This window comes from Dermacentor variabilis, chromosome 1 (genome assembly GCF_050947875.1).
Source record: "Dermacentor variabilis isolate Ectoservices chromosome 1, ASM5094787v1, whole genome shotgun sequence".
NCBI lineage: Eukaryota > Metazoa > Arthropoda > Arachnida > Ixodida > Ixodidae > Dermacentor > Dermacentor variabilis.
Window position 1 is genome coordinate 75,073,816 of NC_134568.1, and position 18,074 is coordinate 75,091,889.

General features: G+C 45.1%; 1 protein-coding gene across 1 annotated transcript in view; it reads left to right on the forward strand.

The window, feature by feature from the left end:
* Nucleotides 1-17,845, forward strand: part of LOC142579661 (cytochrome P450 4V2-like) — a 175,604-nt gene extending 157,759 nt beyond the window's left edge. The window contains exons 8-11 of the mRNA XM_075690091.1: nt 4,429-4,602; nt 5,404-5,470; nt 10,875-11,054; nt 11,960-17,845. Coding sequence (XP_075546206.1) covers nt 4,429-4,602; nt 5,404-5,470; nt 10,875-11,054; nt 11,960-12,147 — 609 coding nt within the window. The 3' untranslated portion in view covers nt 12,148-17,845. The remainder of the gene's footprint in view (nt 1-4,428; nt 4,603-5,403; nt 5,471-10,874; nt 11,055-11,959) is intronic.
* The last annotated feature ends 229 nt before the right edge of the window (nt 17,846-18,074 follow it).

An 18,074-nucleotide genomic window follows, 5' to 3' on the forward strand; every position in this document is an offset into this window, starting at 1 on the left:
CAGGATAGAACCGCTGTACGCGTACATGAAGAAATACGGCGGTACAAGAACTTACTGCCTGCTCACGAATATAGTGGCCTACATGCGCAACTCATCCCCCGTGGCGACTAGTAATTCCAGAAATAGTCACTTCAATTCCTGGAGTAGGTCGCAAATGTGATATGCCCGTAGTTGCGATAAAGCAATTAACTTTATCACACCTTTACACGAAGTACGTAGATCGCATTCACGTGTATACCGGTGGATCATGCTGGACACAAAGCTCTACATCTGCGTTTTATATACCTGCATACCAAGTCACTGAGCACTTGCTGGCGGGCGAGTTGGTTATACATGATTACAACGAAGGCGCCAAAGAAAACAACGGCCGAAGGAAGGCGACACGGGACAACCACGTAGGCCAACCACGGCGCCTACGTGGTTGTACCGTGTCACCTTCCTTCGTCCGTTGTTTTATTTGGCGCCTTCGTTGTAATCATGCATACCAAGAGAAAAGAACTGATCAGCTTTGCCAATTTGCAACGTCTACAACGGCAGAACTTTACGCAATGCTTTCTGCTTTACGTTACATATGTCAGCAGTCGGAACCACTTCGCTGGGTAATTCTGAGTGACTCACAAGCCTCATTGCTTTGCTTAAATGAAATCAGCTTAAGAAAAGCAAACAGCACATTGACATACGGAATACAGAAGACATACGCCATAGCGAAAGATCCGCGACACGACATAACTTTCCAGTGGATTCCAAGTCACTGTGAAATCATAGCAAATGTAACAACTGATCACATGGCACATGCAGCCCATCAAGAGAATTAATTAGCACTACTTCCTCTGGCGGCCAGTGATGCGCGATGTCTATGGAACAAACTATGCGGTAAATTGTCCAAGGAAACTTGATTCAGAAATGATGCGCAGAACTCTCAATTATATAATGCAGATTCCGGAAAAGAATTCAATATTCCGTTTAATATTAGTCGATCTGTTGAAACAACACTTCATGGGCTTCGACTAGGCACTGCCTCTACTAAAAGCTTTCTGTATAGGATAAGAAAAACTAACTGTGCTACATGCTCGTGTGAAGAGGCTGAAGAAGACATATAACACATTCTTCTACACTGTAAAAATCACGATGCTCTCCGCAAGAATCTCTCTAAAAACTACATGGCTTGGATAGACGGCCATTATCGTTAGGAAAATTTTTCGGTCCATGGCCAACAGAAAAATTTCAAACAATCACTGCGCACGCCTTAGTACAATTTTTTGGAGGAATCAAAAATACCACAGAAATACTAAGTTATTGCTCGCATTGTTATTATTAACAGGCACACTTAATTACATGTTTTTTGTGTCTTCGCGTTCATATAGCAGTTGTATTTGTTGCGTTTAGAGTGCGGCATTCAAGTGCCCAACATCTTTTGTGTGAACATTTTGGTTTTGTGAACATTTATGCGGCGTTAACTTATGCGTTGCGTGCGAACATTTCGGTTTTGTGAGTACTTAAGCTATGTGAAGTCTTCTGTTGCGCGAACATTTATTGACATTGCAGTACTGAGACTTAGTATGTGAATGTTCGTTCATGTGTTTATTTGTACACTTTGGTGATTGTTGAGAACTTTCCGACGATAACTATCACGTAAGAGAAGAGGAGTAGCCGCCGCCACACATAGGCACCAACCTCTCCTAAAATACATTTATTAAAGAAAAAGAAGTGAAAGGCAGAGAAGTTCACCAGATTAAGTTTCCGGTTGCCTACTCTGCACAGGGGGATGAGGAAAGGGCAGAAAAAATGAGAAAACAAGAGAAGATTAAAAAAAGGAACGCATCAATTCGCAGATTCTATAGTTCCTAAATGAGTCCCGCTTCATCTAAACAGCGCATTAGTACTTTTTAAAGCACTTCGGGTCGACTTCGTCTGCTACCAGGGTTCAAGAATATTGGCTTCCGCAAGAGGACGGTTGCCGGTCTTGTCGAACGTGGTGCTGAGGACTTTTCTTAGAGCATTGAAATCACGACAATCACACAGAAGGTGCTCTACCGTCTATTTGCATCCGCAAACTTCACATTCTGTACTTGTGGCCATTTCGATGACGTAGGAGTACGCATTAATAAAAGCTGCTCCAAACTATAGGCGAATAATAGGAGTTGCTTCCCGTCGTAGTAAGCCATGCGGAAGGCGGAGCTTCAGATGAGGAGCCAGGGAACAGAGTTGCTGGTTTTTAGATTCAGCCGAATTGCATTGGGCCAACGTAAGCTTGCGAGCAAGAAGCTCTGCCGCTCCGTCTGTTCTTGACGTCGGCATAGCGACGCAATAGCCACTGGTATGTGAAAATTAAATTAAATTGTAGGGTTTTACGTGCCAAAACCACTTTCTGATTATGAGGCGTAGTGGAGGACTCCGGAAATTTCGACCACCTGGGGATCTTTAACGTGCACCTAAATCTAAGTACACGGCTGTTTTCGCATTTCGCGCCCATCGATATGCGGCCGCCGTGGCCGGGATTCGATCCCGCGACCTCATGCTCAGCAGCATAACACCATAGTCACTGAGCAACCACGGCGGGTCACTGTTATGTGAAGATCGAGCGGTTGCGTCTGCTTGTTCGTTTGAAAGGATACCACACTGACTTGACAACCATAGAAACTTGAAGCCATGTGCTTTCTCAACTGCCCGATGGTAAATTTCTCGTGTGTCAGCGACAAGTCGTTCGTGGGGTCCACGGCTTAACGCAGAGAGCAAACTCTTGATGGCGACCTTGAAATCGCAGAAGATTGGTCATTTCTGGGACGTTTAAACACACGCACAACCAGGCAGGCATTGCGAGAATGCAAAAGCTGCTCATTCACCGTTGCTGTCGGAACTCAGGACCTTTGGCAAACATTGGTCAAACACGTTGGTCAAATGTGACCGTGAATTCGGTAAAGTGGCCGTGTTAAACTTTGAACATCGGAGAAAAGGGAAAGCTAGCCACATTGGGTAAGCAGAAGGTTCAGTGTTGGTGGTTTTTTTTTCCTTGCCACTACGCAGGACAAAACTGGCAAGAACAGGTCATGTATACACAAGCGTGTACACTGCGATTTCGCGAGCCACTCGCGCTTCACTCTCGAAGTGCGAGTGGCCCACCGCATAGGATTTGCCTGGACGTCTCATCCTCGTTCAGCCCAGCGTTCGCTGAGCCTTCCAGTCTAGCTGCTGCGTTGCGAACACCCCGCCGCAAACGCTGCGCGGTTGCCTGTCTTCGAATACGCGGCTGTTCACCTTCTCATGTCAGTTCCACCCTACGTCCCTCTGCCGCTGCCCCACCGTTCTCCTCTCCCTGCGCTCATGTGCTCGCAGCGCGGTTACAACCTGCCGCAACTTTCCAGCTTTCTTCCGCCTCCACTCCATTGTTGCCAACTAGAAATCGAAATACCCCTTAGTCGAGGCCGCGACAAACTTTAAAATCCGGGTTACGAGCACCAAAAATAATCGAAAAACCGGTTAAATACAGACAAGCAAAATCACGATCTGAATATGTTTCATTGCGTGTATGTAGAACACGGTTGAAAAAGAACTTCACTTGATAAAAAAAAGTTTGTCCGTAATAGAGTAAATATATGAATTCTTACTTTTTATTAAGCCCATTTTTTGTGAGACTAAAGCGCGGAAATGTGTTGTGAAAATTAATTACAAAAATATGGCTTCATGAACTGCAATCACTAGCTGAAAAGCAGGTTAAACTAACCAGTGGTGATTAAAATGATGGGAAAATTTCCTCTCTTTCATCTTGGTGTGGTCGCCCGTCCTCAGTGTGTATTTGTTGGCTGGCATGGCTGGGTCTAGGGTCGCTGTCATCGCTGACTCCATAGGCCTCCATCGCACCGATTTTGCGATCTACGTGCTCGGGCAGCGTGTAACTGAAGCAGCATTTATAATTTCTTGGGAGTCCCCCCGCACAGTAAGGATGTCACTTGTCAGCTCGGCGGTAATTTTCTTTCTTAACTTAGCTTTAATCATGTTTAGCTGGCTGAAAACATGCCCAATTCCTTCTCACTTCCAAAGGGCCATGGATAAGCTACATGTTTGTGACACGTGAAGCAGGAATTATTAAAAAATGAAGTTTTTGTACGGCCAAAAAAAGAAGCAAGCATTACATGAAAACCCCTAAAAGAAAACCGCCGCCCGCAGAAGAACGAATGTTCCCGCTAGGAAGCACCGAAAGCCGCTGAATTGAGCGGGAAAACCACTAGATTGTCAACATTGCTCCCTTATCGTCGCAGGCTGGCACCGTCTCAACTCTGGGGGGGGGGGGGGGAAGAACGTCATTTTTAGTTGTAGCGAATACCGGCTCTGCAAATAAAGGAATATCAGTGCTTAAATGTTCGTTCTAGAAATTAAAATTGGTAACGAGACCGAGACGTGCCGCTCAATACGTTACACGTGCACACGCAGGGACACGACACGACGTCAGCAGCCATATCTTGGTGCATCTACTTGCTGGGCCACAGCCTAGAAGCACAGAAGAAGGTGCAGGACGAGATGGACCTCATATTCGCCTGCGACCGAGACCGCTATGCCACCGTAGCTGATCTCAAGGAGATGAAGTTCCTAGAATGCTGCATCAAGGTACTCTGCTGCACCCAGGTGTTTCCAGTCTCCTTTGAAATGCGTAGAACTGAGCTGCGACGTGACGGTATCTCACATTTTAATTATTTTTTTCTGTCTCGCTAAACTCGAGGACGCGAGCGGCGCCCACGCGAATGAAGCTAACTATAAACAGTCAGCCTAGAAATGGAAGTACAAAACATGGCAATTCGCTACAACGGAGAGGTACATGCGCTCAAGCAAGCAAGCAAGCAAACGCACACACACACACACATCGGCCCTTATGCCAACATATGAACATATACGAGTGTTTGAGGACGCAGTGAGAGGGGAAAACGAGGGGTGGTAATATGCCTCCGCATATGGGCAACATTCATATGATGAGGAATTGCCACAGCAGTCTTAACTTGTCATTAAATACAGCTGTGTTTGATTCTTCGAAGTTCTTTGATCAAGGCCATATTCGTGTTTGTTGAAGACCGTAGAATGTAGAGCGTCACCACCCCCCCTTCGTTCTAAAATTTTCTTGGTGGCCATATATATATATATATATATATATATATATATATATATATATGTTGTACATATGTATGTTGTATGTTGTACACATGTACCGTATGTAAATGATGTGCCGGAAAACCTGACTACGCTCTACCCCCTCTACCCCCCCCTTTTGCCTGCACCATTTTTCCTCGTGTGACAAAGTTATGGATACCGCACTGATATATTGTGCTTGCTGCGCTCGTAGATGCGACGATATCTCCTGAGATATCTTGCATCTTCTACATAAACTATACTTCATTTTTATTTTTTATTTTACAGGAGAGTCTTCGATTGTTTCCTTCAGTGCCTATAATCGGCCGAGAGATATACAAAGAGTTCTGCATAAGTAAGTCCTTTCTTTTGTTTTTTCCTGATCTTACACAACTTCCAGTCGAGTTTTGTAACAACCACCTGGAAGTATGACTTTCCTGTGTTTCCAGGGCACATCGATTGGGCCGCTTCGCACCGGGAAAAGTGAAGCCTATAATAGCTAAGTTTTACAATGACAAAGAATTAAAGCCCGTGCTGAACCGTGGGTATAGGTTGAAAAACACAGCGTTTGGCATGTTGCGTGATTACTCAAAAGCAGTACGAGATGACCTACGAGAGCTGTGGCAGCTTTTTAAAAAAAACAAAGAAATATGGTGACCGTGTTCACCTAGTTTTTTTATAAGCTCTTGGTCGATGGCGACACATGTATTTGGAACACGGAAGCAAACGGTGTAGTGCGTGTGTCGCAGCATGTATCGGAATGAGAAGCCAAACCTTCGTCGTCTGCAAATGTGGGAACTAGACAGCCTTTGCAACCACATACTCATAAGAGTTCCGCGAACACGTCATTTTTATAGAATTATATTCGAAGTGGGGGGGGGGGGTGATGTCGAGAAACGTGTCCCCTTCATCGCTCATTGATTAATACTCGGCATCTCTGGTTGTACCAGAAGGGAGACGTGGCTAAACGATACCATCTCCGATAACAAATTTTGAACTTAACGTTACAGCGCAAACATCTAAGACGAACCACAAAAAGAAAGACGCGACACACACTGGCGCGACACACACAGCAGCGCCAGTGTGCGTCGTGTCTTTCTTTTTGTGGTTCGTTTAGGTGTTTGCGCTGTAACGTTAAGTTCAGAATTATGTACCAACTAGGCCCAAATGAAGTTTTACCGATAACAAAATTTTTCTTTTCACATCTGCACACATTTTTGGTTGTGATCGAGGCAACCGCAGATGAGGTGGCATGCTCATAGCTTTAAGAAAGGAATTCCTTGCGGTATCCAATTGTCATTCATTCATTCCTAGAGCCCGCTTTTAATTCCACTTCAATATTCATGCAGATATGTTATCATACGTGTGGTCCACCGCTTTCCAGATAAGAATGATGCATTTTCAAGTGAGTTTCGAAGGGTTCTAAATGAAGTGCGCGTGCTTTTTCCACGTTCTATTCACATCATTGGCGGTGATTTTAATTTCCCCGTTATTAACTGGACAGCTGAATCTGTTGCAGCTGCCCACACTGATGATTTCCTTCACAAATGTCTAGACTACACGTTATCTTAACTCGTTACTTTCATAACCCGTTCACCATGCACGTCGGCCAGTATTCCAGATCTCAACTTGACGAGTGATCCTCTAATCGGTTCCGATATCACTCACCTTGACGGTCTGTGTGCTCACGCATTTATAACAGGCCTGCTTAACTACACGATAACAAAAAATTCAAACTACATCATGGAGTTTTACGTGCCAAAACCACTTTCTGATTATGAGGCACGCCGTAGTGGAGGACTCCAGAAATTTCGATCACCTGGGGTTGTTTAACATGCACCTAAATTTAGGTACACGGGTATTTTCGCATTTCGCCCCCCGTCGAAATGCGGCCGCCGCGGTCGGGATTCCATCCCACGACTTCGTGCTCAACATCCCAACACCAGAGCCACTGAGCAACCGCGGCCGGTTACACGATAACAAAGAAAAATAACTCAACTAAACACACTAGACACAACAGTATATAGGGCCAACGTTACAGGGATTAACTTTGTATTATTCACCTTCGCAGACACCTTCATGGATACATTCCACTCGAAATATTGAAGTGAATTATGTTTAGAGACACCTTTGGAAATCTTATCAAACCGTGCGTCTCTGTTTTTAGCATTAGATGCAATAATACTACTCCTTGATTCAATAAACGCTTGCAGCGCCTCAATAATAAAAAGAAACGGCTTTACAGAACGGCGAATAAAGTAGACAAAGATTCCGACACATGGCAAATATATAAAATATGCGACAATGAATACCCATCCCTACATATATGCAAAGGTTGGCACTTCTAAGTCTTGATTAGTATCCTTAAATACGAGTAACCCTGGACGATTCTGGCACATAATAAGTCGCTGTTCTCAGCCTGACATAATCCTAACTAATTCTACGTAGTTCCCGAGTTACAGTGTGCACAGTTACGAAGTGACGCGTTTTGTTCAGTCTTCACCTGCGAAAAGGTCGCTACATGCCCCGATTTGCCCGCACGATCCGACATCAGCATGTCTGAAATCGTTATTAAAGAGTCGGACATTCTTACTTTACTAAACACACTAAAAAGTTCAAGTGAATCGTATTACAACGGATTTAATAGCAAGCTTCTGAATAATGCGTCACACTGTCTCTCTCGGGTAGTGTCCGCAATATTCACGCAATACCGTTCCACTGGTTCTATTTCTCAAGACTGGCGAGTAGGTACGATCATCCCAATTTATAAATCAGGCGGACGTTTCTCACCCCTTAACTACCGACCACTGTGATTAACCAGCACAATTTGCGAATTTATGGAACACATTGTTCATTGGCAAGTCACCAACTATCTCGACGATAACAGTTTAATATTTGAATGTCAGCTCGACTTTAGAAAAAAGCTGCTCTTGTGACACAGCTCGCTGGATTTCTTGACGACATGCATTCATTTATTGAAACCGGATTCCAGGTTGACGCAATATTCCTAGACTTCGCCGAAGCTTTCGATCGTGAGCCTCATTCAAGACACCTGGCTAAACTTTCAGGAGTTAATATTCATCCCCATGTTTTAGGGTGGATAACTGATTGCCTAGCATCTAGACTACAGTACACCTCTGCTAACATTTCTTATTCAACCTTTCGTCAAAGGACCCGCCTTGGTTGCTTAGTGGCTATGGAGTTGTACTGTTAAGCACCAAAATCCCGGCCACGGCGGCGGCATCTCGATGGGCGCGAAATGCGAAAACACCCGTGTACATAGATTTAGGCGCACGTTAAAGAACGCCAGGTGGTCCAAATTTCCAGTCCCCCACTACGGCGGGCCTCGTAATCAGATCGGGGCTGTGGCACGTAAAACCTGATAATATTTTTTAACCTTTCCTCACATCACGACCGGAGTGTCTCAGAGGAGCGTGTCTGTACCGTTACTTTTCCTTGTGTATATTAATGACTTGCCTAACGTTGTTTTTTCCGCATTAAACTTTTTGCGAATGATTGTGTACTTTGTCGTAACATATCTTGTGATAGCGATCATGTAGCTCTTCAAGATGAGTTAGACGCAGTTAACACATGGTGTAAGTCATGGTTAATGCTCCTAAATCTTAGCAAAAGTAAATGTATGTATTTCACCAACCCAGCCTTCCGAGTCTCCAGTTCGTATGATTTATAGCTCAGTAGTGTGCAACTCCTTTCAACCTATAGGTAAATAGGTGTTTATTTACATTAAGACAACGCGTTACCGTCACATTTACCCTACCCTCGCAGTTGCTAATCATTCTTTGGGCACCATCACATGCAACCTAAAGCACGCTCCTGTAAACATACGTAAAATTACTTGTACTCCAATAATCCGCCCGAAGCTCGAATACGCATGTTGATGGGGGATCTGGGTCAGGCATACATCGTCAACAACATTGAATCTGTTCAAGACCGGGATACTTGCTTCATCTTTTCCGACTATTCATCCTACACTAGCGTTTAATCACTAAAAGCACGGGCCGATTTATAAGCGCTATCTCTTCGCCGCAAACCAACACGTCTTTGACTCCTTCACAAACTTTATCACCATGCTTCTCGTCACTAAGATTGCTTTCAGTCCCCGCTGTCATGTTTTTCACGCCGGGATTACCACTTCGAAATCAAGCGCATCGCCTGTCACACGCTACATTATACACATTCTTTAATGCCCCGCACCATCATTGTACATAACGGCTTGCTCTCTGTAATTGCCACTGAAACTGACCCTGTAAACTTTCACGACATGCTAAGCTCTGTCATTTAGTTGCATTTTTATTAGTGTTTTGTTTGTTGTGAGTTACTATTAAATACTTCTTTTAATACTGTACACTATGTGAGCATCCATATTTTCCCCCCATATGATTGTGCACCGTGCATTATTTTTTTTTGTTTTTTTTGTATACTTTACATGTTCTTTCTTATTATCTAAACTGTGTTAGCATACTTTTGTTCTATTCTTCATCCTATTGCTTCTTGCGACTACTTCTTTGTAATCGCTTTTATGTTTGTACTGCCGCCCTCCCGCCTCCCCTCCCTCTTTTCGTATTACCCTCGGCCTAGGTCCTTTAGGCGTACTTTGAATAAATTAATAGCCATTGAAAAGTTGCCAAAGAACATAGATACATTTGCCAGCGAAGAGATTGACGTCATCACCGTAAAAGCCGAATAGTCCACGACCTTTACGCCACATGAACAAAGGAACTGTTTCTGAACAAAGAATAAAATATAGGGGGTGCTGTACCGTGCAAATGTTGATCCAATGCAAGTTACACACTATTTGCTCTTTGCGGAAGATGTGCCTACAAGCATGTTCAGTTTAAAACGTAACATAGAAAAAGCATTCAACCATCAATTATTCCACAAGGCCCATTCGCTGGAACAGATTGATCCATAAAGGAGTTTCAAACACAGCAGCCAGGTAACAAGATAACCAAAGCAACAAGATGTCAGATATATTCAGGAGTGAAATTTACTTGGAAGGAAATTGGGGCACACGGTCGCCAACGAGCACCACCGAGCTCAACTTACCCGTTCCTATGCTACCTTAGGCGCGTTGCTAAGAGCCTGTGAGGCCGTGCAAAGTTTAGCGATGGCTAGCAGCCTTCGGCGCCAGAGAAATTCATCACTGAGCCATAAGGTGGTCCTTACGCAAATAAAGATGCGCGGCCATGTCTGACATGTGAGCGATACGCTACGGCGGCCAGGCTGATCAGTTGCTTCAAGGCGCACAACGGGTGTAGGAAACGCCTGGTGCATCCAAGGATGAGGTAGTTGGCTCAACACACTTGTTGGCGGCGGTCCGGCCTAATTCGTTGTGAAGTAAACTTTCCTACGTGATAAGCGAGTTCCACCAAGCAGGTCTGAGTTCTAACATGACAGGTATACGCAGAAGTGTGAAATTTTTCTTGTTGAAACAACAGTTGCATAAAATCTTAAGTTGAACAAAATTTGAAGGCATATATGCATTTCAAAAGAAAGCGAGGGATTCCCTCTCATACTACACAGCAATAAAAAGTGCGAACAATATGCACAGAATGCACACTTATGCACTCAATCTTGAAAGCAAAGCATGTATTCCATTGAGATAAGGATCGATAGAGGCTCACCTACGTCGGCAATTCCTTGTGCATAGGCCTTAACTGCGTTTGCAGGCAACTGTTATTGGATTATTTAAAAATCAGCAGACCAACCTTTTGATTTCTTTCTCGTCTCGGGATCAGACGGTCGAGTGGTGCCGGAAGGCTCGATCGTGATCATCTTCTCGTACATGCTTCATCGAGATCCGAAGACCTTCCCGCAACCGGAAGAGTTTCGGCCTGAGCGTTTCCTGCCGGAGAACACCCTAGGAAGGCATCCATTTGCCTATGTGCCGTTTTCAGCTGGACCTCGTAATTGCATTGGTGAGTGCCCAGTTGAGCGTTTGGTTGGACCGCAGTCAAAACTCACAGTGAGCACAAATAGGTTTTCTTCGCAAGTGTTTCATTGATTAAGTAATCTAGCCATTAATTATATAATTTTGAAAACACTAGAAAGGTTTGTCGCCGGCCTTCCATGGGATGGACTAGAATAGAATGCCAGGCGAGCGAAATGGCAATAGCAAGCACGTATTACTTCGAGTCTGCTATGCAGACCCTAAGAAAGAAGAGTAGCTCCTTAGCCTGCAGACAGATCTTCCTTAAGCCAGGTTTCGATGCTGTAGTGTTACCATGAAGGGCTTGGAGTGATTAGGAAATGAATTCAGCGCCTCTTGGTTGCCTTCCGTCGAGACCGGAGTTGATGGACGCTTGGTTAAGCCTAACGTTCCTAACGTAAGCGATGCTCAGACAAAACAATATCCGGCCAAGCACTCTAGGCTAAACCCGCCAGCTTCAACACCTCCAGTACCATAGAAGACTGTTTTGCTCGCAGAGCATGTTGGTTAAAACGGGTATATGCAGCAAATTGTTCTTTATGCGAACACAAACGACATAGGAAACAGAAAAGAAAAGGGGGAATTATCTACTAATAAGTGCGCGTGCGTGTTTCATTTTCATTTTCTACGTTATAATTCACACTGTTCAAATATTACAAAGTAGAGACATGTGTTACCTGACTGTACATATTAACTGCTATCGTCCATTGCTTGATGCTTCTACTACTTCTAGAAAAAAGAAACGCTGGCAAGTATTCTAGCTGTTTGACCAGAGCGGTTCGCTATGTGAAAGTAAGGAAGGTTTTATTGCGAACGCTTTCAGAGAGCAAGAGATTGTGTTCCTTCCTTGCCTGAGGAGTGCTGCATTTACCTCTCCGTATCCTCACCTCGCAGGCCAGCGGTTCGCGCTCATGGAAGAGAAGATTGTGCTGTCCAACTTGTTCCGGCGGTTCAGCGTACGCTCGCTAGTGCCCCGCGACCAACTCAAGCTGGCTGGCGAGCTTGTGCTTCGAAACAAGACTGGCATCGAAGTCACGCTATCACCCCGACAAAACACCCACGCCGTGGAGAAACATGGATAGAGACAGAACATTTATCACCCTGCCTTCATCATCGCGCTTTTTTTTCTTTTCATGTTTGAGATCTGTACAGAATTATGCGTCCTAACTGTGTGTATGGCGGAAGGCAAGAGCCTGGGCACAAGTTTATTCATGTACTCATAGGTCTGTGATGTAGCGCAGCAGCGGGCTGATGCGCATGCGCGGTGTGGGTGTCAGAAACCCACAGTTAGAACCAAACGCACCGTGCAAGCGCTCAAATGTCCACTGGTACGTTATGTGCTCAATGTGATGGAGTCAAAACGACCGAGCGATTGATAAGGACGCGATCCTAGTTGCGCACTTCAGTTTCAGACATGCGTCCAGAGACATGGCTATTTCTTCAGGAGAACATTTTTGAAAGCGCCCTGGCCAATGATCAGGGATCCCGCGCATGATCAGGCGTGACGATGTCCAGTCATGTTACTGCTGCTTTGCAACTTTCGATCTTTCACACCCATTCCCCCTTTCTCAGTGCAAGGTAACGAACCGCGCTCTAGCCTGGTTAATCTCCTTGCCTTTCCCTTATCACTCCTCTCTCCCTCTCTCTCTCTCTCTCTCTCTCTCTACGGAGGAGCGGCAGAGCATATATTTTGCGCGGCGCAACAAAGTTAGGCTCGAGGCAACTTGTACCACATTGAAGATAGCATGAACAATTTCTGTCGAAAGTTTAAGCGCCACTCCACGGTTGGCTACAGCTCTTTGTGGATCATGGAATCCCTTTGCTGCAAACGCTTGTTGCCGTTCAAGTACATGCACAATAAGAATGGCTCTTCTATATTTGTGTGTGCGAGACCAGCTTCACCACACTTACGCATGAGTGATAGCACGCGGAGCCGCGTTTAAGCTTCTCACACAGTCACATACTCCTAAAACCCTATATACCATACTAAAATCCGAAAGGGGGCTGATAGATGGAGTGGCTGTCAGACGCCCACAATTAGAACCAAACGCGCGGTGCAGCCGCTCAAATGTCCAAGCGCAAGTTCTGTGCTCAAAGCAAGTTCTGTGCCGATACACAATTCTGAAGTACTCGCTGATGAATGAAGCAGTAAATACGAGACAAACATAGAAGGCAGCAAAGCAAAGACTTAGTTCAGAGGACTAAAACATCTGAGATAACTCTAGCGCTATGTTTTCAAAGGTGGACTCTGAAGTGTCGGTTGTCTTTGTACCCTAACCTATGTACAGCAGAAGCCAACGCGTTCTGCACGACTCCTCGCTGAAAGGAAAGGATGTTGGAAATTGTTGTGCAGGACACCCGCATAATTATGGTTAATCACAATCGGAAGAGAGCAAAAGTCGCGTTCTGGAAAACTCGCACACTCGTCTCTATTCACCAGGGAGCCCGAGTCTTCAAAACGAGGCTCCGACTATTAGGGTAGAGTTAAGTGAACGACAGAGAGATATAGACGACCATAAACTCGAGCTCTATATTGTAATAGAGTAGAAATGAAAAATGCTAGAAGAAAGAAAGGAGAAATAAACAATGAAAAGTGCCTACAGGCACAAGAAAACGCCCTAAAATGCTCCTAGCTTGCAGCGCAATGCAAATACCTCTAAAAGGGGCAACTACAGCCGCTGGCGCGAGTCGAGACCAGCGTCCCACAGGATTAACAACTGCAGTGTTTGTCCAAGCCCGCCTAACGCGGTAAGTGTGCGCTTTATTTCGCGCATTGATGCAGCGACAGTGGCGTGGGATATGTACAGACAGATGAGGCTACACTCCAGGGTTACCGTATTAACTTGCATAATGCTTGCAGCTCCCCATTGGTCATCAAGCATCACAAGCGGCGAGGCTTCCGCCATTTCGGAAAGTATGCGAGTTACATGTGGGTAGCAAAATTCGGTATTGTGTGGCGCCTGCGTTGATGAACGTGTTTCGTCACCGTCTTTTGCGCCCTCAAGCGCATTCGCTGTGTATTGTATTTCTTCTGGTGGCTTCGCTGTGGGGCTATATGTAAGCGAACAGCAGTGGCGACGCCGACTCTGAATAGGTTAGGCCACATTCACTTTATTTATTCACTTAGTGACCCCAGGTTCAGTTACTGTTTGTAAATAAAGGAACGTCGCACTTTCGTCGCACGTGTGGAACCTGTGCTCTTAATACAAATGCAAGCGCTGTTTGGAAGTAATAGTTTGCTTGAGCATTCAGTGGCTGAGTGCACTATCTGCAGGTTTGACGTGCAGTCTGTTAACATTTGTATGCTCGTTGTTATGGCATAAGCATTTGTGCCAGAAAAAGTTTCTACATCAGCACATGTTCCTCGAAAACACATGAAGTTAGAAGCGTTCTGCCTGAAGGCACTGCGGTCTAAGAATGAAAACTTATTGCCCCGTATCCGAGGGATCACCCGTGCTGCATTGACACTAACAAGCACACGCTATACTTTAGTACTACGACTCGTGTCAGTAACTGTGGCGAGGTTACTGTACCTGCTTAGTATCATTCATAATAAGTGCATACCATGCCAAAAATGAAAATTATTAGGCTGTGTTATCCTGCAGAGTCGGCTAGGTTGAAGGACACAGGTGTTGTATAACGTAAAACTATTCCAATATGCTTTTATTCCAATCTCCTGACGTCAAATTTGCGTAACCACCGACGCAAACATCGGGCGGTCACCCACAGGGTTGTCTGAACAAACAAATCAAATGTTCCCATCGTTCATAGGAGGTCCCTTTTGTTTGCTTGAAAAACGAAAAACATTGCCTGCACTGAGCGGCTTGTCTTATCTAATTGTCTCCCAAGAGGCGAGGAGCGTGCTCAAGTGGAGAGGAGTTCGAGGGCGTCGAGCCACTACACTGAATATCAATAACCGGATGAAGAGGGTGGTGCCGGCGTCTGCGATTGGTCCGCTTTCTCTTACTTAGCTTACGGTGGCTTGTCGACAATCGCAGCGGCATGCAACGGAAGCTTAAGAATGACGCTAAAACGGATCCTCAGCAAAGAAGAATTGGCAGAACGAGGTCGTAAACGTGCCGAAAGTTCATGATAACGTTACACGGCCACACAAAAACTTTTATTACACGCAAATAAACCCATGCTCTCCAGCAGGGGCGAGTAGCCAGTGCCGGAGTGATCGGCGGCAGCCATCTTTTATTCCTTTCGGAACGGGGCAGCCTGTAGCTATTCAGAAGAAAATTAAAACTTGTTCGGTATATTAATGCATCTTTAACGCGTACGCGTCACTTTGACGCGGTAAGTTTTTGCGATTTTGTGACGTCGCGTGAGAGGCAGGTGAAGTGGTTGCAGCCTGAAAGCTTTTGTCCAATAGCCGAGGCTAATCGGAAACAGGCATCGAATCAGAAATAACAATTTTTGTTTTGCTCGGTCAAATTATGCATATTCAGTGTGTACACGTCATATCAGATGGGGAGCCAACGCGGTTTTCGTGACGTCGCGTGAAACACAGGTGAAGTGGGGGTGGTCCGAAAAAGTTTTTGACCAATCGCAGTGGGCTGATTGCACAATTGGAATAGAAAAGTTTGGAATAGTTTTACGTTATAGCGTCCCAGGTTTCTTGGTGAAAGCACAGTGTAAATAGACTTGTGCCCAGGTGAATTTCCACTCAGCGGCTGCGCGATCGATGCGTTACGCACCTCTCTAGACGCGTTGTGATGGGTTCTAAGGTAGACGTCCAGTTTAGCGTTATGTATTTCTCGACAGACGAAAGGCTTTAATGCAACTTGTTTGATGCACCTTTGTTCGCATACTTGAGTCAAAAGAAAGCTTTACGCCTTTGAAGGTGTCAAACTAACTTGCATTTACAATGTCTTTTTTTTCTGTACATAATTTCTTTCTCCTAGTGCGGGTACCCTTAGCACTGTAGCTTGGAGACTCTTACCGGTCGAGAAATATTGTTTCTGTCGCCTAGGATGTTACAGTATAGTGGACCTGCGGTCACTGCACCATGTTCGCCCAAGAAACGCTGAAGTGCACCACAGCACACAGTGTCTAAGAAACCACCGTTCAAGCTAAAACTAGTCCACTGTTATTTATCGTCAAGTTGCATGTTTAGAGAGCAATGTTCGGCTTGATGGACTAGGTAGGTATATCATCGCCTGCCACGTTTGGCAGAAATAAGAACAAGAACAAGGAACGGGTTGAAATAAAAAAAGAAGCCACTCGCTCAATGTGGGCAAGCTAAGATAGCGACTAGACCGACTGTGCTTGCTCGACAGAGACAAATGCCCACACGAGGTCTTAACAGTGGCGATTTGTTTCGGACCAACTTGATAAAGATTAACAGCGAACCCTTCACAACGCGTCATAAACGTCAGCGGCAACCATATCCGCAGACGTATGCCGGACGCCTTCCAAGGGAAGCACATAGATCTGGGAATTTTATTCACGCATTGTATTTTTTTACATCATGCAGGAAGAACAACTCATCGTCTAGTCAACGTGCCGCGCCATACAAGTCAGGGTTTCTCGCGTACAGATGTTTGAACACGTTGGGGGTTGTTTTTCCAGTTTTGTGTGCACACTGCTTTCCTTCATTACAAGCAACGCGTAATCATTCTTCCCACCACTGTAAGTGCCGCGGCTATCGCGATAATTGTACGGGCGTCTGCGCGTTGGTTCTTACTCTGTATTCTGTAGAAATAGCTGAGATATTCTGTCAAGAGAGGCGACGCATGTTCACTTTGAATTTCTCGTGATGACAGCCGTTACATTGAAGTAGGTTTGTTCGAAAACGCAACCCTAAAACACAAACAAAGCAAGGTCATTGAGTCGCTAATGTACATTCACCACTACAATGTACAAAAGATCGCGGTGTTCGCAGTGTCGTTATGTGATCATCGACAATTTATCAAGGTGGCATCTGTCATCAATGCCTCTAAAGAAAAGCGAAGAACAACGCGATGACTAAATGAGAAATGGTGCGCCTCTTTTTTGTTATTCTAGCGGAAAGGAATACGCAGTGATTAAGAAGATGTATCAAAGGTAGAGCTAGCTCAGCAGGAGCATCGGAGATTGCTCCGTACCTTGGAGCAATGTCTAAGCTACAGATGGAATGCGTTCGTCAACCGTTCGAAAAACGTGTGGAGTGCATCGAAAGTCAAGCTCTTGCCTAAGGGTTGACAGAACGGGATTGACAAGCCGAAACTTTTGGGAGACCTTTAGCGCTGATTGGAAGAAGTGTCTGCGTCTTTCTTCTAGATTCACGATAGACCGAAACATGAACATTATTTCACAGCAGCAATGCACGACGAAGGCGGCTATTTCAGTACAAGCTCGCTTCACATTTTGTGGGCTTTTGAAACAGTTTGCCGGTTATAAGCTGAACATGAGTTGCAAATTATATTGTATAAGCTAACGCAGTTCAGTTTTCACAAACACCGTTTCGCAACCCCAATGAAAGCACTCTTACCGGCATTTTTGATTGCTCACATTGCATTGATTTGTGTACTCTTCGCTTACTGTCTGCCGGGGAGCGCTCACATCTGGTTACAATCAAAATCGTGATCTCTCTACACAACCATTGGCAGCGCAGTTTTTGTGAAGAATTGTTTCACGAAAGTCTCAGCCAGTCTTCTTTTTTTTTCATCTTCACGGTGCTCATCTCTTCCCGCTCCTTCTGTTCAGCGCGCGACCCTTATTCTTCATTGTACCCTTATATCCTATACTCCCGATTCCTATCTGTGTGGTTCTGTAATAAACATGCCCCACGCTATATGTTGCATTGAAAGAATAGTCCATCATATCACATCACTACCGACTCCACAACAACTCCCGGTAACTCGAGTCTGGTTTTGCAATCGCGTACTGCTGATAAACACGGTAGAGAAAAGTAATCAGGTCTAGGGTCAGCTGCAGCTACAAAATCTTGCTACCGCGACAGCACCACGCTCTCCGAGCGGACATTGCCGTTATCTGAAGAACCTTAATTGCGATGCAGACAATG